At 41.1% G+C, this 25,581-nt stretch overlaps 1 protein-coding gene across 1 annotated transcript; it reads right to left on the bottom strand.

The window, feature by feature from the left end:
• Nucleotides 1-75: 75 nt before the first annotated feature.
• Nucleotides 76-25,581, bottom strand: pitpnb (phosphatidylinositol transfer protein, beta). Its single transcript, XM_075455147.1, has 12 exons — nt 25,538-25,581; nt 19,503-19,533; nt 18,623-18,768; nt 16,491-16,582; nt 16,305-16,312; nt 13,940-14,014; nt 13,687-13,770; nt 7,114-7,191; nt 6,915-7,019; nt 6,669-6,791; nt 6,372-6,458; nt 76-2,703 (listed from the first exon to the last, which is right to left on the bottom strand). Exons 1-11 carry the CDS (start codon nt 25,555-25,557, stop codon nt 6,411-6,413), a joined length of 810 nt encoding a protein of 269 aa, XP_075311262.1. The 5' UTR covers nt 25,558-25,581; the 3' UTR covers nt 76-2,703; nt 6,372-6,410.

Raw genomic sequence — 25,581 nt, 5'->3', positions numbered from 1 at the left:
CATCCAGGAAATGTTCAGTGTGAAGAGATAAAGGCTCAACACTCAAACCGAGCAGACAACTGAATCAAACACCAATTCTCTTATTTGTTCAAATTTATTAGATATTCTGTTATGTTCCATTGTCTAGACCTTCTGTCACAGCCTGAAAGCCATGGGAAAAAAAAAGAAAAAGAAAAAAAACCAACTAATTTTTAATACATTCACTACTAATTCCCCTGAATTTTTTTGCCTTATCAGAAAGAGAAATTGAATACATTGTGAATCTTTGTTTGTCAAAAACAAAACAAAAAAATGAAAACATAAAAGAAAAACAGTAGATTTTGCAAGTGCTTATTCATGATTACAATAAGAAAACAGTATTGTGGACTCCATCTGTTCCCTAAGCTTCAAGCCCTCCCCTCACAGTCATACGCTGGCTGGGATCACCGGTAACGCTAAAAAACTGTACACCACACAGCCTGATCTACTGCGTGGGGCCGCGCCGTCATCAGACTCGCTCAGGCTTTTCACTCCTCGTCTGGTAATCTGAGGTCGAGCCGAGGCGAGTCTGAACGACAGAGGAGCCCCCCGCTTTGATTTCCCTTCTTGTCTGACGAAGTCTGAGAGCTTCTCAAAAGCGCAGCTCAAACAGAGGTTTAATCGAGCGGAGAGGAAGAAAAAAAAACGCGTTTTTCAAAAGTGAGCATGCAAATCTAGTTGTTTTAGTAAATCCATCTGTCCCCATTAACTGGTAATTTATAAAGGGTCCACGTCATGCTCGCACAGGTGTGGAACATGCAGGCTTTCCTGCATTTAGGGACGCCCTGCCACATCTGTCCGCTCATCTGTGTGGCTGCACATTCAGAAGCATGGGGAGGTACACTTAGTTCCACGTCACACACAGCACGCCGCCCACAGAGCTGCCCCGACTCGACAGCTTCTGACAGTTAGAACAGTACAGTATTAAATGATAAACCTGATGATGCTAGTAGCTGTGAATATCCCGTTCGAGTTTGTATGTACAGTTTGTCCACTTCTATAACGGGTCTATTATAAAGTACGCTTACAGTATAGCTCTCCTTTAGCTGTTCACCATAAAACATAACACCTAAGAATTTTGTAAACACTCATACCTGATCGAAAGTCTTAACCGAGTTACAATATTTTACCCGCAGCATCTGCACCAAGCTCACAATAAACACAGCTAAACCGAGCTGTCGATGAGGGAACCTCAAGTCAAAGCGGTCAGAAAAATGAGCCGATTAAAGACGCCTCTTTGCACACATCAACAAACTCCAACCTAAACTCTAAGAGTCAAATGTATTCAACCAAAGCCATTTCAGCCATCACCAGAAACAGTCCAGAAAAGCTCAGACTGATTTCATAGTTTCTTGGTGGAGTGAAAGAGGATGAAAAGCTTTCAAAATAAGTCACTATACAAGGAAAAAGAAAAGATAAACTGGAGACCAAGAACGCCTGCTAACCACGACAAATCTGCCTGGACCCATTTCTGTCAGTTGAGAAAATGTAGTTTAAGATAAAAAAAAAAAAAAAAAAAAATTTTGACTCCTTGATTCATGCACGCAGCAATGCACCGACTCTCATCCTGATCTTTTTTTTTTTTGTTTGTTTTTGGAGGCCTTGGAAGTCCTCCAGTTAAAGCCCTAGCCAAGGAGAAAGGCCATGCAGCGACAGCATGAGGCAAAGTTCATGAGGCTGGATTTTAAGCTTTCCAATCCCAGTCCTAAGAGTGACAGTCCTGAAAGAGTGAAGGCAGCTGAAAACACAAACAAGCACACAAACGCTCACACTAACACAGAGGTGTACTGTACAGACTCTCCTAGAGGGCGCTCACCGCCTCTCTGATCAACACACACAGTCCATCTGAGCCAAGCTGCATTGCAGCGACTGTACACATGCAGTGAACAAGAAAGTGAGGAGCTGCTGCTGCTGCTGCTGTTCACATGCGCTCTGGGATGGAGGGCATGTTGAACTATGGGCATATGTGGGGGAAATCAACAGCAAAGAATTATCATGCATGAGGATTTGCTTCGAACCACAGAACCGCCTGAAAATGAAAACTTTGAAAGAAAGTATTCCCAACTAAGTGCCAGACAGAGGGTGCAGCGCGACAACATGGAGGGGTCTAGACAAGAATATGGACGATGTCAAGGGGAGAAACGAGAATAAAGTAGAGACAGACAGTCATAATACAAGGGAGGGCAGGGAGATAAATGGTCCAATACCTGCTTACATCATCTCATACCAATTTTTGTGGGAACTTGTGTAGCTAAAAGACAACATTCTAATTTAAAAGGCATGACTTTCTGAGTCACGGTTTACACACCTGAATAAAAACAAAGCCCATTGTAATGATCAACTAACAATTACATATCAGGCAATTTACTTTCTGTGCAAAGAGTTTTTTTTCTTCTTTTTTTATAAGTATGCAAAACCACGTTTTTATTTTTTTGTTGTTGTTTTTCCTTTTTTCTGAGTGAACAGGAGGCTTGTGATTGGGGTAGAATCTGTACAGTACTGTTTACCAATCTTATCAAACCCCCCAATGAATCATGTGAGACAGGAAGAGAAGAGGCGACGTCAGGGCCACTTCCTCAGCGTGGTGGACGTGTCTCTGATGACATCATCATGACAGGGTTTGGTTGATTTGCCTCATTGCTCATGAGCAGCACTGGTGCCTCGAATCGGACCTGTTTTACGCAGCTGGAGGGCAGAGGAGAGGCAGGTGTTTAGTTTGGGAATAAAGAGCAGAGATATGTTTAAACAGGCTTTCTGCAGGTTGAAATCCTTTACTGATATACTAATATTTAAATAATTTACAGTGAAGTTAGTAACCTGAACAAAGGTTGATTTGTTCGGAGGGTAAAAGTCTTTCTTTGTACTGTACAGAAGTCTAAAGCCACCTCATTTCTTTATATATTAGCTGGAAAAACAGGAAATACGTGCAGCAATTTATCAAACTGAAATATGAACAGCGTTTGTTCAGAGCTTTAAAGTGAATATTTGGTCTGAGCTCCTTTATTCTCCAACACAGCCTGAACCCTCTCAGACAGCTTTCTGTCCTTTCTTTAAGGAGTCTTCAGGAATAGTTCTCCAGGCTTCTTGAAGGACATCCCAAAGCTCTTCTTTGGATGTGGGCTGCCTTTTGTTCCGTTCTCTGCCAACATGATCCCACACTGCAGACCTGTTGCCACTGATTTTCAGCCCACTTCTTGTGTCCTTTGGCACAGCTCAGCCTTTTCTCCCTGTTTCCCTTCCTTAAGAACAGCTTCTTGACAGCCACCCTTCCATGGAGCCCATTTCTGATGAGGCTTGGGCCAACAGCAGATGGATCAGCTGAAGGTCCAGATGCATCTCTCAGCTCCTGTGTCAGGGCTTTGCTGGGTTTTTTCCTCTTTCTTAAGGACATCACTTTCAGATCCTGTTCATCTGCTGTAGATAGTTCTTTAGGCCTGACACTTCTTCTTTTGTCCTCCACTTGTCCAGTTTCCTCAAATGTTTTAAGGACACACTGCACACCATGCTGAGATATGCCAAGTTTTCAGCTAACAGCTCTTTGGGAATCACCTTGTTGCTGCAGAGATCCTGTTTTCTGTCTGTCAGACTGTGTTATCTTTGCTGTTTTTCATAGATGCAGCTAAAGAAATGGGAACAAATGATGTGTCTTTGTGACAGGCTGCTAGTAACAAAGTGCCTAAAGATCCAATTTAAAAATGGATTATTTGCTAAGTTGTCTGTTATTCATCATTATTGAGAAATCTAAATTCAAAGCTTTCTGACTTTTCAAGATCTGCAGAACACCTGTTAAATATTCTAACTACCAGTCGTGCACATGCAGAACGATACCGGTAAAGATTTCAGGTTAACTTCAACACAACCAACACAAAACGTCGGGAGGAAAACAAAGCGAGAGCAGAGCGTTTGAGACAGAGCTGCAGATGCTGGAAGAAAATGTTAAAATGTGAGTAAAGATGACAAACACGAGTTGATGAACAGCAGGAAGGAAGACAATGACAGAACCCGATTCTGTTCTTCAGATATGGATCACTAATGGAGCGTCCAAACTGAACAGAAAAAAGTGTTGACCAAACTGCTTCCAGATGGGCTGCAACAGCCTGGATGAATGACTTCCATGTTTGGTGGATCTGTGCCTGAAGCCTGAATTCAGCAGCTGAGGAACTAATAAATCTGAATGATCATAAACAGATATGTTTCCTGAGAGCCATTTGTGTCAGACAAAAACCACACAGGAAGCAGTCAGTCGTGGGACATTTTGATGGAGGCTAATTTGTAAATGATCTTCAGCTTTATGTGTCTTTTGCAATCTGTTACCACAACCAATTAAATCAATATTCATGAACAATTAAGGTCTTATCTTAAGAAAAATGTTACATCTCAATTTTGTCGCCATTTGCACAGAAATAATCTGAAGGGTTTCCGCCAGGATTTGGTTAAAAAGGAATCTTCCTCACACACCAGAGTAAGGCATGTAGTTCCTCAGGGTTCTGTGCTTGGACCAATTCTTTTCACTTTATACATGCTTCCATTAGGTAACATTATTAGACAGCATGGCATAAATTTCCATTGCTATGCTGATGATACTCAGCTGTACTTATCTATAAAACCAGATGAACCCAATAGGTTGGTCAGATTACAAGCATGTCTTAAAGACATAAAGACCTGGATGACTCAGAACTGTCTGCTTCTAAATTCAGACAAAACTGAAGTCGTTATCTTTGGACCTGGGCGCTCTAGGGAGAAATTGTCTAGCTATATAGTTACTCCAGATGGTATTTCCTTGGCTTCTCGTACTACAGTGAGGAACCTTGGAGTTATTTTTGACCACAATTGATCATTTGACACACATATAAAACAGGTTTCTAGGACTTCCTTCTTTCATCTTCGTAATATTGTTAAAATCAGGAACATCTCGTCTCAGAGTGATGCAGAAAAACTGCTCCATGCATTTGTTACTTCAAGATTGGACTACTGTAATTCTTTATTATTGGGCTGTGCCACATATTCTCTGAAAAGCCTCCAGCTGATCCAAAATGCTGCAGCCAGAGTTCTGAAGATTCCAGTTTTAGCTTCTCTTCATTGGCTCCCTGTTAAATTCAGAACAGAATTTAAGATTCTTCTCGTCACATATAAAGCTCTTAATGACCGAGCTCCATCATATCTTAAAGATGTCATTATAAGATATTTTCCTAACAGAGCACTTCGTTCCCAAACTGCAGGTTTACTTGAGGTTCCCAGATTTCTAAAAGTAGAATGGGAGGCAGAGCCTTCAGTTATCAGGCCCCTCTCTGTGGAACCAGCTGCCAGTTTGGGAGGCAGAGCCTTCAGTTATCAGGCCCCTCTCTGTGGAACCAGCTGCCAGTTTGGGAGGCAGCGCCTTCAGTTATCAGGCCCCTCTCTGTGGAACCAGCTGCCAGTTTGGGAGGCAGAGCCTTCAGTTATCAGGCCCCTCTCTGTGGAACCAGCTGCCAGTTTGGCTTCAGGAAGCAGACACCCCCTCTACCTTTCAGATTAGGCTTAAAACCTTCCTGTTTACCTTTTTGATAAAGCTTATAGTTAGGCTAGGTTAACATCCCATAGTTAAGCTGCTGTAGGCCTAGACTGCTGGGGGGCCTCATCTGTCACACCTTTCCTCACTTTGCTCACTTTCCCCCCCGTTTAATTTCTCAAATGATATTATGTACATATGACATTGTTATGGTCTTGTGTTTCCCACTCTCTCAGCAGGTATCCCTGGCCTGGTGTTATGGTGCTTGTTGTCCCCTCTTTCCTGTCCTCAACCCTAAGCTGGTCGAGGCAGATGGCTGCCCTTCCTGGTTCTGATGGGGGTTTCTTTCTGTTAAAAGGGAGTTTTTTCCCCTCCACAGTCAGCACGGGGGATTGCATAGAAGAGAAGTTTCTGTTGGATTCCTTACTTTTTCTAATTCAATTGCCATTATGTGAATTGGACCAATTTATATTTTAAATAATTTGATTTAATGGGATTGGGAATGCGCTCTAAGATGAACTGAGTTGAAATCATGTAACCCACCAATTTTCAAGATGAATTTTCAAAATCAGAAAATTCATCCCAATCTAAATCTAAGAAACCAAAATATGACCAAATTAGAAGCAGATAGCTGCAAAACAATAACCCGATCATGTTTTTGTTGTATGACATTAGTTGATCCACGGTTGAAGAACATGGTCTGTGAGATGAAATGAAATGAAAAAGCAGGAACAAAAAGATGTGAAAACAAAGGAGATTGTTATGGAAAAAGAAAAAAAAAAGCGGACATGTTGGACACCAGTCTGAAGAAAAAGGTGGAGAAGGATCCATGCAGCAGCACCACCTCTCCTGTGCAGAGACTTACTCAGCCTGCCTCTAGTGTCTGACCTACAGCGGTGGGCCTCTACTCGTCTGTTGCAGAGGTGCCTCGCACATCACCTTTCTGACGCATCTAATGTGAAATTCAGCAGTAAACAGGGTTAAATCATCTTTGTTAAGTGTGAGGTCATCAGTCTGGTCAAACCATTACAAATAATCAGAGATCTGTAAACTTGCAAAAGATAAAAGCAACTGGATCATTAGGTCGAATTTCAATAAATCCCAAGAGGAAGATAACATGTTCCAGTTCGTTATGAAGTTGTAAAATTGATGAGTTCATTACCTCCTCAAGCTCTTTCTGGGTCTCCTCTTCCATCCGCCTGATGTCCTCCATGGTCAAACCCACCCATTTGTCAATCCAGCAGAAGAGCTGGCGGTGGAAGTTGGTGAAAATACGTTTTTCTTGCTGTAGAAAGGAGGACAGAAGTTCATTTAGAACATCAGCATTAAGGATCAGAGCCATGTCTCCCTCTGCTGTTCAGAATAAAAGCAGCACCCATAACAGAATATGTTGAGAGGACAGTATTACTCTGTGGATGAAATTCTCCACTTTGGTCTGCAGACCCCACCATCTGAACTTGACGGTGACCAGCTTGTACGCACACATGTAAGGACAATCTGTCTTCAGCTCGTTCTGCAAAGAAGAGTCGGGGCAACACAGATCAGTACCACAGGTGTAAAAAGGGAAAGGATGACCACTAATCAAGTTGTGTGTTCAACTTGGGTACCTTCCATTCAGGACCCAGTGGTCCTCTGCCCGTCTTGGCAGAGTGGAAAAGAGAAGGATCTTCTTCTTGCTTGTAATCCTGAAAGAGGACAAAAGGCAACACAACAGTCAAATGCTGCAAAACATAGACCTGACCTGAGCCTTTAGCTAACCTGAACAGTTCCCATTCAGTACGGAAATGCCTGCAAATAAATGTCACTGGGTAGCCTTCTGAAAACATGGCTGAGTTTTGACTTATTGGATTCTATTGGACACTTATTGGATTGGATTTTTACTGCCCCCCCCCCCCAAAATCCCAACACAGTTTGCTGTGCTGTTTTAATCCATCAGCTCTGCTGTGAAAGGGAGGCGAATACCTGGAGCAGATGGACATTCAGATTTAGCCTTGGCCTCGGCACTGATCCACTTAAGTCATTATTGTACAGGAGCTAGAGTAAGAATGGAAGGGAGGAGTGTGACCCACCTGGAAGGAAATGTCTTAATAAATCCTGTTAGATTTTAAACCATCTCCAGCATGATGGTTTAGGCATTACTGACCGACCACAGAGGGCTACAACGGTCTTTAAAACCGCCTGTGGGTTTTATTTATGTGATCTTCCGTTCATTTGTAAATTAAACGGAGGAAAGGCACTGATAATCTTTTACTTTTTCTTTAATCTACTTTTTAATCTACTGAAACAGCTTTGGTGAAACAAATACCCCCATTGTGTAACCCAACACTGATCTTACTCTTTTTCCACCGAGCATCAAAGGAAGCAGAACTCACAGTAAAAAAAAGAAGCTCTTTATCTTGTTGCTAAGGTTAAAGCTCCAATGTCAGAAAACTAGAATGGTACTGCCCAAGAAACAGTGTGCTATAACCAAAGGTAGACCCCTTCATTGCTCTAATCTAGTCAAATAATTCACTTTGAGAAATTATAGGAGGATAAAGACATGTTGTATATTTCAGGCTGCTAAGCTGAGTTCAAATGGCTTTTGTACCGTAAACAAAACTAATCAGCAACGCATGAATAGTTTTTTCTGGATTCTTTCCCAACATAAGGTTACTTTTACCACTTTTAAACATTGGTGTTGATGGTATTGCTTGGATGTGTGAGTGAACTACAGGTTCATTGAGAATAACCACTGACCACTCAAATCCAGATGAAGAGATTAAACAAACAACAAACCATCATCTTCTCACATCATTTCATATCAGCTGATGTTTTATACTTCTGGGGAGACAAATCAGTGAACAAAGTGTCCTGTTTGACCACGGTCTTCCTCAGGGTGGAGACATCTAGCTTTGAATCACTCCCATCAGAAATCACCTGCTCATCATGCTGAATGTTCTGGTCACATCATCTCTCTTATTACAACTGATCCACTCACTTAATACTGTATATATGTCCAAATGCTGGAGAACCATCATTACAAGAAGACCACTTCCTTGCACAAAGTCTGCCAGTTTAGCTTTTTTTAATTTATTTATTTTTACACACCATTAACTCAGGAAGAATTAGAGACTTCTCATCACTGGAGTCTTTTCTTTCAGTACAGGTTAACCAGGAAATAAAGGAATATGTATGAAGCCACGCCTGTCTTGTAATGCCTCCTGTCAGCTCATCTGTAATCATTTACATTTCCTTACATTTTCTCTATTGTTCATTTATGTCAGTGATACTCAATATTTTTTTCACAGGAGCCACATTGGCCGAGCAAAATCAAGGGAAGAGCCACTTTTACGACAACATACTAATGTCCCCTTTTGCAAATATGCATTTCTACATATAAAACATCCCACAAAAAAAAGAAACAACACAGCCAATACATTTTCAATTAAGACCATTTCTTCATGTTGTATTTGTAGTTTTTTGTTGTAATCACAGTGAGACATTCAAGATGAGCATGGTTTTTGTGCTGGTTTTTGCCCTTTTTAATTAAAAACCGATCCATTGTGCCTCCATCTCGCGGTACACCCGACGTTTGTTTGCTCGTCCCCTCTCTGGCGTCTTTATGCTGATTTTCGTTTGGTTTTTGTGCTGGTTTTTGCCCTTTTTTAATTTAAAAAACGATCCATTGTGCCTGCATCTCACGCTGGCTAAAGGAGCTAGCGTGCTCTGCGGTCAAGTGTGACGGTGGTTTAAGCGGGCTGCAGCCTTAATTAATACTTAATAAAAATAATTAATACTACAGAAACACAAACTTAATAAAAATACTTAATACTGTACAGTATTTGCTGTATGTTTTTTGAAAAAATGTATTGTTATTGTTACCATATTGTTATACGCTACTATGCGAGTGTGAGCCGCCAATTAAAGCTTGGGGAGCTGCATGTGGCTCGCGAGCCGCGCAACGAGTATCTCTGGTTTATGTAGTAATGACCTCAGGAAGTTGTTCGTCACTTTCTGACCGCAAGAACCACTTAATTGTTCTCATAACTGTTAAAAGAAGAAGCCCTTCTTTTTTCTGTTGGCACAACAGATGATCACCACCATCTGTGGAGTCCTTCAGTTCACACCCACAGAGCAGTCTGTCAGGAAGGAGTTGATGAGTGAGAAGCTAAAGCCAGAGAGAGTGCAAGAGACGGCGTCAGGGGACAGGAAAGGGGAGAAGCAACAAAGGAAAATGACCATATCAAACCTGACAGAGAGCGTGGTGAAGAAAATTCTCTACTCCGAAAACTGAGCAGAAGCACATTTCCAGCCAAGATCGTGGACAGAAACTGTCATTTCTCTACATCAAAACGGACTAATTCACCAGGAGGAACTTGTGTAAAGATGAGAGAGACTTGTCTGCAAAAAGCTGGAACTGCCTGATAAAAATCAGTCAGATGAGTCAGGGGTTCAGCCTGGTGAAAAGCCCACAGGGCCTTCAAAAGTCTCCATCACAGGAGAAACATGTAATGACAGCATTGAAAATCTTGTCATGTAAACTTTGGAGCCTCCCACCAAGACGGGAACAATCTGCGATATAACTGTACAGCGACTGGTCAAAACGCTGTAACCGTATGGTGACCGATTAACACCAGCGCAGCACCGGCACCTGCCACTGCTGAAACAACTCGTAAAAACTGGTCCATATGAGCAACAGGACCTCTAACACACACAGACACTGAAAGGGAAGCCAAGGAAGCCCTGGTTTAGATTCAAACTCATATCGTGCTTCTTCTAGGCTAATATTTCAGATGACGCGTTCTGCTTCAACTTAATGCCACACGTATGATGTCACAGGCACTTTAATCGTGTTATTAACTTATTCAAAGACTGGAATCAAACCAAAACTCTTCTACCTGTTCAACTATTCTTTGCCGTGAACTTTTTATCTGTACTGAGATTCTCACTTATCATTTTTACACTGCACAAGCAACAGAAGGCCGTGCTGCGGTGCTGCAGGCGACGTCTTACACAGAGTAAAAGTTTGTCTAAATGGAGGGATAGTTTTTTGGGTGGGAGGGAGCCATTACACTGGCAACAATGAGGATAAGTTGTAAGTAAGTGCAGCTCAGCTTGTTGCTGACAAATCAGGGGAAGGTGGGGGCAAGGCGGGGGAGAGGCGGGGGCAAGGCTGCGACGCCAGGAGAAATATACAGTGGCCGCCTTACAGAGGACATATCGTGTCATAACTCCTTTGAGTTATTTACTGGTATAAATAAATATTTGGTATACCAGCTAGCCCCAACTACAGCTAAACTTGGGCATTTAACTGGACCATCACTCCTTATAACTGTATGTAAGCAAAGGAGGAAAATCGAGTTACTACAACGCTGTGGACCGTGTAAGAAAACCTTTCAGACATTCAGCAGCTTCTAACTTCCTCTGTGGGAGATCATGGTACATGTAAGTACATGTAGCATGGAGGCTTTGAGACAAAACAGCCCGGGGTCTCATTTAGGTGTCGGGCTGGTGTGGTCTGCTGAATTCACTGCACCAAGGGTGTAATTTTGGGTAGGGACGCTAGGGTCACGTCCCTACCAATATTCAGTCCCCTACTCAGGGTCTCAGCGGATCCTTAAAAAGTATTAAAAAGTCTTAAATAAAAAATGTGTTTAAGGTCTTAAAATGTCTTAAATTTCGCCGATTTTCGAAGAGTGGCATTAAATTTCATCTGGGCGGAATGAACGAAAGATATGTCTGGAGAGACGATTTTCTATCGCTCTGTGCACAATATGGCGACTGCTGACGTTCGAGATTTTGTGTGTGCGCCAGTACTTCCGGTGATTTGACAGCTAGCGCGTCAGGTTAGGGCCAGTGGCCGTAAACAAAGGTTAACTTGTAGCCTAGAAGAAAGATGATAATATAACGCAGCTAAAAAGACTAGCTTTTTTCAGTAGCCTAATGATTACCGATTTAGCAAGCCTAGCAGCCTAGTTGCTAATGCTAGCCGCAGTAACGTTACCAAACATACCCGACGTCAAGGAGTTGGCTGAGCAGGGGCAAGAGTATGGGGCTGGCAGAGTTAACTTCATAATGGGTGAGTGCAGGTTTCATTCACTTGTTTTCATTCTTTCACAGGATTAATTCACTTCATTGGTTTATCCGATTGCTCGCCGAGCCATTATGTGTCTGGGTTTGTGTGGGTTACTGATCATGGTTGTTAGCAGTCGATAGGATTTGTGTGTGATGTGTGTATTTTTTCTATGGGTACGTGCCATTGACTGTATGAGCGGTCTGTGCTCGTTTCTTAAAAAATTTAATTAGATTGGAGATACTTTATTAATCCCGAAGGAAATTAAATTTTGTCGTGTCGTTTATGCAATGCAAAGTCACTGTCCATAGTCTGTGCTTCACGTGAGTTGTCCAAAGTTCTGGTTTAAGTTAACTTGGGTAGTAAAATCGTTTTGCTACTTGTAAAGGCACAGTAGACATAACTCGAAAATTAGGTTAAATTATGAATTTATTTTGCTCAGAGCCTCAGACAAATGGCAGCAGTTTGTTTACACACTGTTTGTATGTTATTTACAGCAGTATTGTTGTATTATTGAGAAGGCAGTTGCCTGACATGCACTTTATGTTTGTAAATATGCACTGACTGTTTGCACTGTTGCTAAAATACAATGTGCTTTGTTAAACTGAACAGCCTAGAGTGTCATTTTTATATATATTTTTGCCGTGGTAATTGGTCTTAATTTTTATTCTTAGAGGTCTTAAAAAAGGTCATAAAAGTCATTAAATTTGTTGATAAAAAATGTGCAGATACCCTGCCTACTGTGTAATCACGACCAATACAACCGCTGTCCTCCATAATTATGGCACATAAAGGGTTAAATGTATGTGACAGCTCGAAACCCCCCCTCTTTCACGTAGATATCCTTGTCTGATTAGCTACCCGTTTCTCGCTACACTTGGTTGGCTATCCCAGTTGTCACTCCAACTAAGCACCACAGTTCCCACAGTGGCCACGACCGCCCATCGACCACCCCCACCCCATCAACCCCTGCCCCCCCCGTCCTCTCTCTCTTGAACTTGACATTGGTAATGGATGACGGACCCCGTCCCAAGAAACGAGACATTCGTTCATTCTTCACAGTCAGGAATGTAAATGCAGGGTCTCTGTCAAGTTTTAACTAAGGAAAATCCCTTTCATGAATGGAAACCCTTCGTAAAAGCATTTAGGCTTCTTCTGCTCTTTAGGCACTAGGCAGGTTTTAGCAACGTGACAGGGCGCATCGTTAGAGCTAGGCTACTGCACAGTTGCAGGGACTTTTAGGACTGAGCGGGCGGACACAACAGACAGACAAAGGGGAATCGATTCATTCACGAACGTCATCACAACATTAGCAGATACGGTCATTGCAATAGCCTAAATATCCATCCTCGATTAATTCAATTAAAACGAGTAGACAAATCATGAAAATTACAGAATGTACTGTATTATGCACCGTTTCACCGCTACAGCCCCAAACATCCTTTATAATAGAATAAAGTTGAGAACTCTCTGAAGATAATAAAAATGCCTTAAATGAGTGGAATGGACTGATTTTCAGTCACAGTTTCTGACTAAAGAAACTTTATTGGGTTGTATGAATATACTTCAAAAGAGGCAAAAAACTTTGGAGCAACTTCGGAGTACCTAGGCCCATTTGATCTGCTCATGTAAACACGACAGAGTGATTTGACCCCCCCCAGACACATTTTTTGGGTGTTAGTCCGGTTTGGGGGCTTTGACCTCATGATTCCAGTCAATAGTCCTGACTTGGTCAGACTAACACTTTCTAGTGTCATATATACATGCTTGGGGTTCCTATCTGCAGTATCTGAGGTGTGAATACAAATAGAGTAGAAGTCCTTAAAGGTATATTTTCCTTTGGGAAGCTCACAAGTCTCCATTACACTCAGTGAGCATCAATTTCTTTTGTGGAACCGAAACACAGAAGCTCCAGCGGGCTAAAATGAGGCTAACAAAACTATTTCAGGGCGTTAAATAAGATGAAAACAGTCCAACTAACCAGCAACACTTAACCAACAAACAAACCATGAAAATCTAAATCTAAATGGTCCAACTTTTTAGGACTTTTTGCATTAAAGATTCCGTTTCCAACTGAGGCACAAGAGCGATTTCCAGGCTCTTCGTCATGAAGAGGAGTCCCACTCACCGCACTGGACACTTCTTCTTTGCTTGAAATATCTATGGGCACCACCTCCACGGTCCTCCATGTCTGCTCGTCCAGATCGTGGACCTGTTCGTGGCAGAAAAGAAACAAACAAAACAAGTTCACCAAAGGGTAACAATGGACAAACAATGGTTTAGTTTCCTGTAGGATGTATTTAAATCTGCCTCGAGGGTAAATCAAATCAGATTCAAATTCAGTTCAACACACCCCCACTTTGTGCCTTCAGCTCACTTACATTTTCTACTGTTCCCATGTCAGGTTTGTGCCACGTCTCGATCTTTATCATAAAGTCGTCCTTCATGTACTCGTTCTGAAAAGCAGGAGAACAACAGATTTTATAAAGTCAGGCATTATCAGGCCGGTAAAGCAGGTACCACTCCTTCGCTGACAGTGGAGGGTCGTGAGAGATGTACTTAAACCCCACAGCCAAATCCAATTAACCAATCAGACTGAAACCACACAGGTGAGTTGCACCACTCCGCTCGGATCTATTTTTAACCCCGATAAGCGGTTGTATGAAATAACTACAGGACACAAGCTGAAGCGAAAAACTGCATTTGAAACATGATAAGGATAAAGGTAAAAATCCCTTAACTGGAACTTTCTGTCGTAAATTTAACTTTGTTCATGTAGGCATGAATATTTGAAGAGTTTTGGAGCGGATGTTTGAGGGGACAGTCCGAAGCAAAGAAGCAGCATTCTCAGTTTATCAACTACGTTGCAGCAACACAACAGCGTCTGCAGGCATGAAGACGACAAGACGGGACATGACGCATATTTCTCAAGGATCAACTTGCTGTGTAATTAATCCTTTGCGAGGGTTTTCTTCCATTCTTATTTAACCAAGTGTTAAATAGATCACCAGGTGGAGTCATATTTTCGCCTTCAGTATGGAGAAAGTAAAAAGAGGATTTAAAAAAAAAAAAAAAAACAAACTACTGGAACCGACAAGCGCTTCACGTTTCAGGCAGGTTAGGCTGCCGTAATCCCGTGTTTTTAGTTTTACACAACTTTCTGGTGAAGGTAAGGTTAGAAGGCTTCAAGACAAAACAGCCCGGGGTCTCATTTAGGTGTCGGGCTGGTGCGGTCTGCCAATCAGCACCGCCGTAAACATGGAGGTTAACTTGAAAAAGCGTGCAGGAATGACTGAGCTGTGTTTGTGACAGACCATTCAACACGACGACCACGGCCAGTCATGAGTCGGGAGAATAACAACCGAATATCAGATTTAATTAAAAGCAGTTTAACTTAACCAGATATCAGGTTTCATAATGTTGATATGGACCTCATTAATACACTGGAAAAATTCATCAAGCTAACCCTGAATGCAAATAAAAGCTTGAATGGCTGGTGTTGTACGCCTTTTAGTGAAATTAATCTGATCTCAATCAACACACAAGAACATGGACAAGCTCACGCTAACATCTTTTACTTCATTCAAACATTTGTACTGAAAAGTGGACAGATTGATGAAATAACAGCACAAAATCCACTGAAGCAGGGTCAAACATTTAACGGGGCACATTTTTGGTCTCTTTATCGTGGTCTCTAATAAGAAAGGATTGCGATTTGAATCATCCATCAAAATGACAATAAATACTTTAGACGTTAAGTCACTTTCTGAATCAATTTCATCATCAGAACTACACAACTGTATCACTGGCTGATATCCAACCCTCATTATTTAAGGTTTTTTCCTATTAAATGCAACAACAGCGCAGTTACAGGATCTATAAATGCTAAATAGCTTATCGCGGTTTGTGATAATCCTGGACAAAAATGAGTTTCACCCATACTGGACACAGTGATCACTGCAGATCCCCATTTCTGAGCCAGGATTCCAGCTGTCCTTATAAATTACAGCAATCCATTAGACTCTTTTCTCTTTACTTTAAAAGGACAACAGTTCTTCACTGATTTCGTCATGCTTTTTTTTGTGTTCGAGGCTGTCAAACAGTCCGAGTGCAGACACATGTCTGATTACATCACGTGCATTCCTTCTACACGAGGTGTACTCTGCCTCCTTTTTTAAGATCAACCGAGTTTGCACGTCTAAAGGATGAAATGAACGAGAGAAATCTATCTAATGCAGGGGTCTTCAACGCCAGGGACACCCAAACTGATGGAGAGTTGGAGCAGGGACCCCCCTACTATTTATATGGCATACAATTGTGTTTTATATTTAACGGGGCCTAGTGCCGTGTATAAATATAGCTACTCTGTTATTGTACATCCAATACTAAGCTATTCATGTTTTTATTTTAAACATGTGCAAGGTACAGGGTGGCCGTGCCACTGCCATTTATAAACAAACATCTTGCATACAACGCTGAGCTATTCAAATAATCCACAGATTTTAACTTTAAACATGCATGTATGTGGGACAATGACTCCTCAAACCATCTGTGGATGGCACAAGTTTGCACACAATTTCTGAGAAAAAAAAAAAAACTCTTTGAAAAATGTTTTTTAAATGTTAAAAATCGTCTAATCAACCAAAGATTTCGCAACCCCCCTGCAGTACCTCCACGGACCCCCTGTTGAAGGATCTAATGGATGGATTTTATTATGTGATCAGGTTTAAAAAGATTCGAACTTACCGTCACAACTGCAGAAGACGGAGGGAAAAAGAAACAAGGAGAAAAAATACCATTAGTATCAACGTCGGATCATTTTCATGAGGTCATGTAGGTCATGCGTGCCATCAGCTAGTGTATTTCATGTGAATCAAACCACGCAAAGACATGAGTAAAGACAGTAAACAAACACGTTTAGGGTTAACTTACTAGTGCGACAGTACGGGTAAGCGTTCCAAGCCTTTTCATGAAAAACTAAGGCTCCCTCGGGCGCAATCATCTTCACATAACCCGGGACTTTACTGCAGTGGAGACAAAGAGGGAAGTTTGAGAGAGTTAAAACTTGCAGATCCAGAGCAGACGTGTACTCAAAGATCCAACAGAAATGTCGTCTTGAAGTTGCATTGGATAACAAGCCCCCGTACAAACATTTTACTCTCATTTCCTGCAATGTCAAAGGACCAGAGGGTGGACAAAGCAGGAATAGGAAACAGTACCCCGATATGGGGGAAATCTCCAGTCCTCTTTGCACCAGTATAAACATTTCCTGTCTGCATGTGGCTGAAACATCAGGCCTTTAGTTTCAGGAGAAAGAGCCTTAAACTAACATTTCAAACCGTTCCTTCTCTTGATGTGTAACATCACATGATGGGTAACTATTACAACGTACAGGGCCACGAGTATGGAGAAACTGGCACGATCCCAAACTCCATCCTAAGGCGCACTCACTCCACCCCCACAGATCAGTGTAGTGCTGTAGCGCTTTAGTGGACAGTTCAGGAGGTCTTACAAAGGTTGAAAAAGAAAAAGAAAGAGTACACAGCAGCGTCACTATGAAAAAAACCTCTCCTTTATGTATTTGACAGCTGCATGGTGGGACTTTATCTTATCTCAATCGCTCTCTTTCCATTCGTTTAAACTAAAGCCGTTTACACAGGGATACTGGACGGTGTACAATGAATTTGGGCCGGACTTTCTCAGTAGTTTACTTCCTTCCTCATGCAGTTATCACATGTGTGAAATAGACACTCAAAACAGGGAATTCTCAGACAAGGCGCAAAGGAGGCAGGACATGATGCCAAAATCTCATTGTAACATGATAAAGGACTAAATCAGGTTGTTTCCTTGGCTGTCAAAATGTACAATAAAATATAATAGATTCTAAACACATCATTTTACATCCTGATTACTGAGTTGTTTGACTGACCTGCTGCGCGAAAGGTAATGAAAAAAAAAAAGAGGGAGGCCGATGAGTTTAAAATAAGAATATTTAAAAGAGACAAATCCAAAAGTAGAGCGAGAGAGAGACAGATGAAGACACACCGTCTGATAATCCTGCTGAAGGATCATGTTATTTTATGTTTCCTGGGTTTAACCATTCATTTGTGACGCGAGCGATGGCACTATGTTTTCCTTTGGTCTGCAGCTAAATCCAAAGGCGAAAGGAGCCGATGCTGCATTCCAACCTCATTTAAACTCATCATAGAAAACACAAGACAAGGCAATAAAAAGACATGAATATTCCCAGTAAATGTCTGAGGATCATAAGGAATAATGGTGTTATGGAAATATTTCGATCCTTTGTGAATGATCTGCGGTGCAACTGAACGTGTGTCGCTGCACGCTTTCTGCACCCAACCCCAGAAAGTAGAAGGTGTCCCCCCCATGAACATTATAATGTAATTCATGTAATAATGTATTATAATGTAATTCATGATTAGCAACTTGCAGACCACACCGAGTATTGTAAAAGCACAATTCGGAGGATCTCTTGTTGAATTCTTTCCACATTTACAAGTCAAGTTGTATCTTGATGTGGTGGAAGCTCACACACCTCAGCCCCCCACGCTGCCCTGCCTACGAACACTCCATGTAAACCCTCTACAAGAGAAGATCTGAGCTGCTGTGCTCGCGTGCAAACACTGAGTCAACAAAAGAAATTGAGGAAATCTAAAACAGTAGCACACGCCCTGCAGATGTCTGACGAACCAAATTCAACTTGTGCAATCATTAACTACAACAGTGACGATGGAAGAAACGTCTGCTTTGTGAGGTTGTTGTTGTTGTTTTCTACAAAGAATAATTACTTCCCAGCAGAACCTTTGTGAAACGGATACTAATGGCTGACACAAAGGTGTTGACTCTGTTCTGCAGTAAACAGTCTCTCCATCCACATTTATAAATAGAAACCACCCCTTACACTTTTGCTTATATACTGTACGCCATCTGTCAATCAATATTTAGCTGTTCTCGTGAGCAAAAGCTCAAGTCAAACTTTTCTTGGAAAACCGGTTTGCACGTTCAAAATTTCTCCAAAATCCAAGCGCAGTCCAAAGACTTGCCTCTTTAGATGGTAGATTTTGTGTGTGTACTGTCCCTTCTCTCCTTCCTTCTCGTAGGGCTCATTTTTCAGCACCTCGATGCCTTCTCCTCCTCCCGTCTCATTCTTGCTGGCCTCAGCCACAGAGTATAGCTGCCCTACTTGATACTGTGAGGAATGGGAACAGAGAGAACAGACACAAGAGGGACAAATCATTAGATTAACTGCAAGGAAAAGGAAAACGTTAGGCAGGTCCCTGATGCATGTGGGGGGCTTTCAGTTCAAGTTGTGGGGATTTCGCAGCTTAACTGCTTTTAGTCTAGCGTCTGTGAATGTCTGTAAGTTTCAGACATCCTTTAAGCAGCTGCTGGACAACTCCATGTACACATATGTGCTACTATTCATTGGGATTTGTGAGCTTAATGAAGTCTAATCTAAAAGTGTAAGCTGGAATATTCGTGATGTTTAACATGTTATTAATAATTACCATAAAGCTACTAAATCAAGCAACAGCTGTGCTTGATATTTTATAGAAAAACATTACGATCGACGGGGACGAGGTGTCATGCCGCTGGATATCACAGAGCCTGGCTGGTGTAGTTTTGAGGCTAAATAAACTAACTAAACTGTGACTGCTGTAAGTCCACACCCTAGTTCAGTTCTTCTTCAGGCAACAAACACCACCAGCCTGTCACAGTAATGCCACCGCTATGTAACAAAGGCCATTTTGTCTAGGTGTGAGCTCCACTCCAAAGCCTGAGTGGAAAAAGTGGAGCTTTTTGTGTCCAGGAAAAATACCAACTATGGTTATTTAAACTGACTATTTGTGTAATGTACACCTATGAGTAACTCTTTGAAGGTAAAGGGTTTGTATGGGACAAAGAAGAAGAAGCATTACTCACCTCCTCCACAGAGACCGGCAACACAACACGACTGAGGGGGAAAACGGGGACAAGGTGGGGCAGGAAACAGAGAGAAATAACCAAGTTATAAATCACACAAGAACCCAGAAAAGTAACAAAAATAGAGGGATGGGGATTTGACATCCTTTTGGCTGAGCATTGGTTCCACAATCCTGAGGTCATGGACAAATGATAGATTGTTCAAATTTACAGTAAATGCTCGAGCGCTGAGAGCTTCACGATGGGACTACACAAAGATGGGAAAACATTACATTTCTGTACAAACTCAGGCCATCTTTGTGGGTAAAACTAAAGGCTCCCAGTGTGAATATTAAAACTCAAACTCAGAAAAATATGATCTGGACTTGGCATGACGTTATAGCTGAGCGGCAATTATGAATGGCGAACAAATGCTAATGCTAAAAATATCACATTATCCTATACACCACACATTATCTGCCTCGACTATGAAAACAGTGTCCTCTGGACAATCATGTCCATTTGCGCTAGGCTGTTTCATGAGGATTAGGGTTTTAAAAACAAACTGTTCTTTTAAACATATGCTTCCATAAATGACCAATAAGTACCTTTTACACAAATAAAATCCCATCAGCAGCTCAAACAGCAGTAAAAGGAATTTCCTGCCATTCAGGCTTCTGTTCTTCCTCTTCTCTCAGTTCACAACACCCCTCAACTGAGATTTTCACATTCAAACTCCACCCATAATGTAAACATGCACCGACTGATGGAGGCCTACTGGAAATAGGCTGAGAACGAGCAGTCTAGTCTGACACGCTCAATTCAGGGTGGAAAAGGACTCAAACATCTGCAGAGTAAACAGCCTGAGAGTTACTGCCCAAGGTATTTATAGCCAGCATCCAGAACGTATAATGATTTCCGATGGTTGTGGCCATTAATACTCAAAAATCAACAGACAACTGACTAACCGATAATTTGGCAGGTACTGAAAGTAAAAAACGCCAAAGATGAATTAGTCTGAGTCTTTAAAATCATGCCTTAAAAGGTTTGGTTTCATAAACAGAATGCTTGTTTGCTTTGAAGAGTTAGCCAGGTTAAAAGGACATAAAGAAGTGTTCATTTGAAGAGTTATTTCCAACATTTTTGGACATTTCTAAGCCATTAATTAGCAACAAAATAAATATGAATATATTTATTTAAAATATATATTAAATATGAACGTGCTTTTCAATAAGAAGTTTCTTTTCACAACTTCTCAGTTAAACAAAAGAAAACTTTATGGAGGCTCAGCTCTAACTGGTTAGCAATCCACTGATGTTGTGTTCAACACAGATTCTTATGGTAAAAGGACAGAACATGAGAAAACTCCTGACTCTGTGTTTCTCATTTCACAAACAGTGATAAAAGGTGGAGAACGTGTCCCCGAGTTCAGAGAAAGATCAAGTTTTTCCTCAAGCTGATAAGATTAAACCCTCACAGGTTTGAGGACTTTCAGGCTTCTGTGCGACACCGACTGTTCAATACTTCTTACAGCTGTATGAGATGTTAAGACGCTGCCGTCCAATCTCATGTGAATGGCAAATATGGCAGATGAGCCGTGGCTTTCTGAGTCACTTTCCAAGGCGTCTTAGAATGAAACAATTAGGTTGGAAAGGAAACATCATGACTTCTGCTGCACAAACAGAGCACGTACGGTTTTCAGAGACAATCGGATTTTGGTTCGATCGTTCAACAACATCAACAGTGCAGCCCGACTGGACAAAGTACAGAAAAAGAGTCTGTGGTTTAAAGTGCAAAGCTGGCTTTGTAAATGAGAAGAAAAATGAACATATTCGCACTGACAAAATGAACAAAAGCTACCACAGCATGAAACTCTGACCTGGATTTATCAGACACAGTGACAACGTCACACCAGGAGTGTTTCAGTCCTGTTCAAGTCTTCCCACCTGTTCATTTCCCCGATTGGTATAAATCAGCATTAAAAGACAAATCAATCAGTCAAACCCACCATGATGCACGGATTTCAAGCATTCTGATGTGACAGTCATTAGGAGTCATTGATGGTAGCGTTTCCCAAAGGTAGCAACAGTTTTGCATCGACAAGAATCCAAAGAGCAAATGCACCCAATCCTCCACCGAAGGAAGTTACAACAAGAAGTGACTTATTCTCATCTTTAATAATAAATAACTTATTGATTATTCCCTGCAAATTTGTGCTGTGTTGACCAGGTTATGGTGACAACTGCTTACAGACTGAATCCTTAGCAGTCGGCGTTAATGTCGTTGAACTTCTGTGCAGTGACAATAAAGCTTTCTGTTCTTTCTATTCATTAATCATCAACCCGAACTGCCATTACACTCATTAACACCGAGTATTAACCGCAGCAGAGAGCAGTTCTGCACTCGAAAGAGCTTTGCCGGATTAAAAAGGACCAGACTGTTTGAATGATTTGGCACAGGATGACCAGTCACAGTTCAAGTGGTCCTGTTGTCAAGGTAACCCGCAGTTACGCAACTCCACTGTGAGCCCTCAGTGTACCTGCAGCACAGGTGCTGTGATGCTGGGAAAGAGAGAGCAGGCAGCCATTCTAAAGGGACGTTTCACCAAACATCATTGGTAGTATAGACCATTTTGATGACTAAATCAACAGTTCAGTTTATTTTTCTCCTAAAAACACCAATCATTGACTGGTTCCAGCTTCTCAGATGTGATCATTAGAGAGGTGATCATTTGAGTTGAGATGTTTTTATTATTTGTTGCATAAATGTGAGGTCACTTTAAGCTCCTGGGAAAAAAATGGAACTGATGTTTATCACAAATTTCTCACGTTGTCAATAAAGTAATTTGCAAAAAACTGACGAAAGGGATTATTCTATTGGATATGTACTATTACTTAAAATTATATATAAAGAGCACTTTCGACTATGAACATAGTTGAATTGCACAACAGTGACTCCAAATCTCTTGCATTATGGCGTAAGCTGGGAATCTTACAGTTCAGGGTGGTTCCCTGAAAACAGTAACAACCACACACATATTTTAAACTCTTGCTGAAACACACAAAACAAGCTAAAAATCTCCAAAGTTGAATCAACATCTGGCAGTAAACGGTGAAATCCAACAGCAGCAGTTTCACCTGCTGCAATCGATTTAAAGCTGCAGTCTGCAGGATTTGTTGTTGTCATACGTAAAGTCCTAATTTTTGGCATTTTAAGAGTTTACATGATCTATCAGAACGCTTGAAGTTGAAAACGGTGACCTCCGTAGTCGCAAAATGCAAGAAATGCTTATTTTTTAACCGAAAAATAAAAAGTTATTCAACTTCCTGTCCCGCCCCATCAAAACACATGAGAACTCGTGCACGTCTACGTGCACGCCAGATGCGCGTACACGACTCCTCATTCATCAACTCACCTGTCATTTGCGATCATGGAAGACACAGTAAGTAGACTAGCCCGTAATGAAGTTCAATAGTCCAGATAAATAAGCGTGGGGACGAGCCTACCTTGTATCGCGCGTGCACAATCGGTGATTGACAGGCAGCAGAGCCCAGCTCGTAACCTGATTGGTTACCTTTTACCGGTCCGGTCTGCAATTTTGTAAACAAACCTGCTGGCTTTGGAGGGACCTAGCGGGACATATAGGGGACCTAGAGAACTCTTTTTTTTTTTTGTTTTGGGGTATTTATGTACTACTTTCAGAATCCCCGGACAGTTCCAGGCATTATGCTTGAAAAAGAGTTGCAGACAGCAGCTTTAAACCGTAAGCTTTCACAAGCACGTTCATTATGTCTGATCAGTGTTAATGTTTGAAAAAAAGGAGGAATTTAATTAGTTGGAACAAGCGTAGAAGCATCACTTTGCTTATTAATGCTATAATTGCAAGATTAAATATTAAGAAATCTTATTACATAGCAAAGGATCAAATCCAGGCTCTAATGACTCATCATACTTGCTGGCTTTAGACATTTATTCAGTCATGGGCAAACCCAAATAAATTATATCCAGCAGAGTTGCAACAGTTAGTTTGTCAGTTTACTCCCTGATCGTCTAGTGCTTGTTGTCACATGAAGCTCTATTGGCTTTTTTTTTTTTTTAAATAAAGTGTTTTCAATGTTTTAGACTAAATAATTCCTCAAGAAAATAATCAGCACACTGAAAATATCCCTATATCCCTAATAGTTTCACTCAAAACACTGTTTGGTGTGCTGAAGATTTAACCTGCTGTAAACAGCTGAACACAAACTCATGGATTAAATCAGCACAGCTGATAGATGCAGGTGTTGATCAATTTATCTCCTAAACAAAAACACTAATGTTAAATAAATTAAATGGATAATTACTCACAGATAACTGTGAATTACTAGCCATTTTATGCTCTGGCAATACTTTAATAATGTGCATCAACTTTACAAGAATATAAAGGTTAAATGTGTTTTAAAATAATTTAAATGTACATGGCTGATGTCAACAGAGAGTCACTCAAACTATTTATTCTCCACCCACCATTAAAGTGAAGCGGAAGAAAGGGGCAGGGTGACATGGCATCATAATGACAACATCCAAGTGTCAAACATTGGACAACTATTAAAAAATATTGATGAAAATGTCATTTTGAAATATCGGAATTGGAAACAACTGTGATTCTTAATATTGTTTTGGGCTGTAATTAAGACACACTTTCATGGAGGATTTATTCATTAAGGATTTATGTGTTGATTATTTGATTGAAGGGTTAAAGTTGAGGGCCGAAATAACGTCAAAAGAAGTCGATTTCAATACATTTTAATATAGAATGAAGCAGTTACAAAACTACCAAAAACAGGTGCCATTCAGTCCAATCCTGGGACTCTAAACACTTAGTTTAATACTTCAAAATTTGCATTTGAACGTCTGCAGTGATTACCTCTTTATATTTTATTATATTTAAATACTAGGAACATGTTAAAATACAGTAAATAGATGTGGATTTACTGTATAGTTACAGTGAAAAAAAAAACAGAAAACTAATGAGTTGATCTCAGAAGAGGATATAAATGTCTCTCCTCCTTAAGTGACAGTGACATTAGCTGCATTTTGCTTAGTTTTTGTATCGATTTCATAGCATCGAAACCAAATTTGTGGTATCGCCCACTCAAAACAACAGGTACAGTGCCGTTACATGCAGCGGATATAGGCTGCCCACTCGGTAAAGGTTAGCTTTACTAGCAATAAAGTGGTTAGAAACCACCATCAGACTGAAAAATACATTAATGAACAGCTGTCTGGAGGGTGATCGTGTTAACTAAACACTACAACGTTGTATTAGCCGCTCACTAACTATGGCTAACTCCTAATGCTAGCGCCAACAAAGTAACAGCAAAGTAACCCTAAAGCTAGCTCGAAGGGAACGACGTTGTGAGCCATGTTGAATGGTTATTCCTCCCGAATTCTTTGTTCACGTTTCGGCTACGTCTGCTTCAACAATGAGCTGTAACTCAACTGTTAGATATAGGGCTTAACAGAAGAACTCTTGGAATTGTCATGCTAGCAGCTAGCCGGCTGCTACGGCTAACTTGGACAGTTAGCATTACTGGTAAATCCGACAGAGAAGGAACCTTAATCTGTCACTCACGAGACCACAGCTTAACATTACGGTACTTTAAAGAAATAATACACTGCGAACTAACTAACCACAATTAAGTTGAAGGTATATTCAATCATCAGAGTCATGTTAACTAAGTGGATATGCACAGTGGTTGTGCGAAGCCTGTGCAGCCTTTTTATGCAAGTCGTCTGCATTAAGAAGCTAATTATCCCCTCTGCTGCTGCTACTCCGAAGCTAACGTTAGCTTGTACTAGCAACGCCTAAAAAAGACCGGTGTGTCCCGTTATCCACGTCCTGATCCACCCTGCTCAAAGCTGGCTTTTTACCGGCTGCATGACAGAAAAATACCGGTAACAATAAAGGCAAACAAATCACACATCTTTAGTCCTCCATAACACGCTCAAGGAAAGCTGGAAATATCATGCTAAACGTGCTAAAATATATATTTTTACAAACACATAAGACTCACTATTCCTTGATGAGCACCATCTTCGTCACCCGGGCTGCGGCTGC

This window comes from Odontesthes bonariensis, chromosome 22, assembly GCF_027942865.1.
Source record: "Odontesthes bonariensis isolate fOdoBon6 chromosome 22, fOdoBon6.hap1, whole genome shotgun sequence".
In the NCBI taxonomy this organism is placed as follows: Eukaryota; Metazoa; Chordata; class Actinopteri; order Atheriniformes; family Atherinopsidae; genus Odontesthes; species Odontesthes bonariensis.
This window is presented reverse-complemented; position numbering and strand designations above follow the sequence as displayed.

Bases quoted from the DNA above. Each gene is read 5' to 3' on its own strand.
- pitpnb (XM_075455147.1), bottom strand. From the start codon at position 25,557: ATGGTGCTCATCAAGGAATA. The intron at 7,020-7,113 runs GTACCCAAGTTG...TCTTCTTTGCAG, and splicing joins CACTGGGTCCTGAATGGAAG to AACGAGCTGAAGACAGATTG. The intron at 6,792-6,914 runs GTAATACTGTCC...TCCTTTCTACAG, and splicing joins TGGAGAATTTCATCCACAGA to CAAGAAAAACGTATTTTCAC.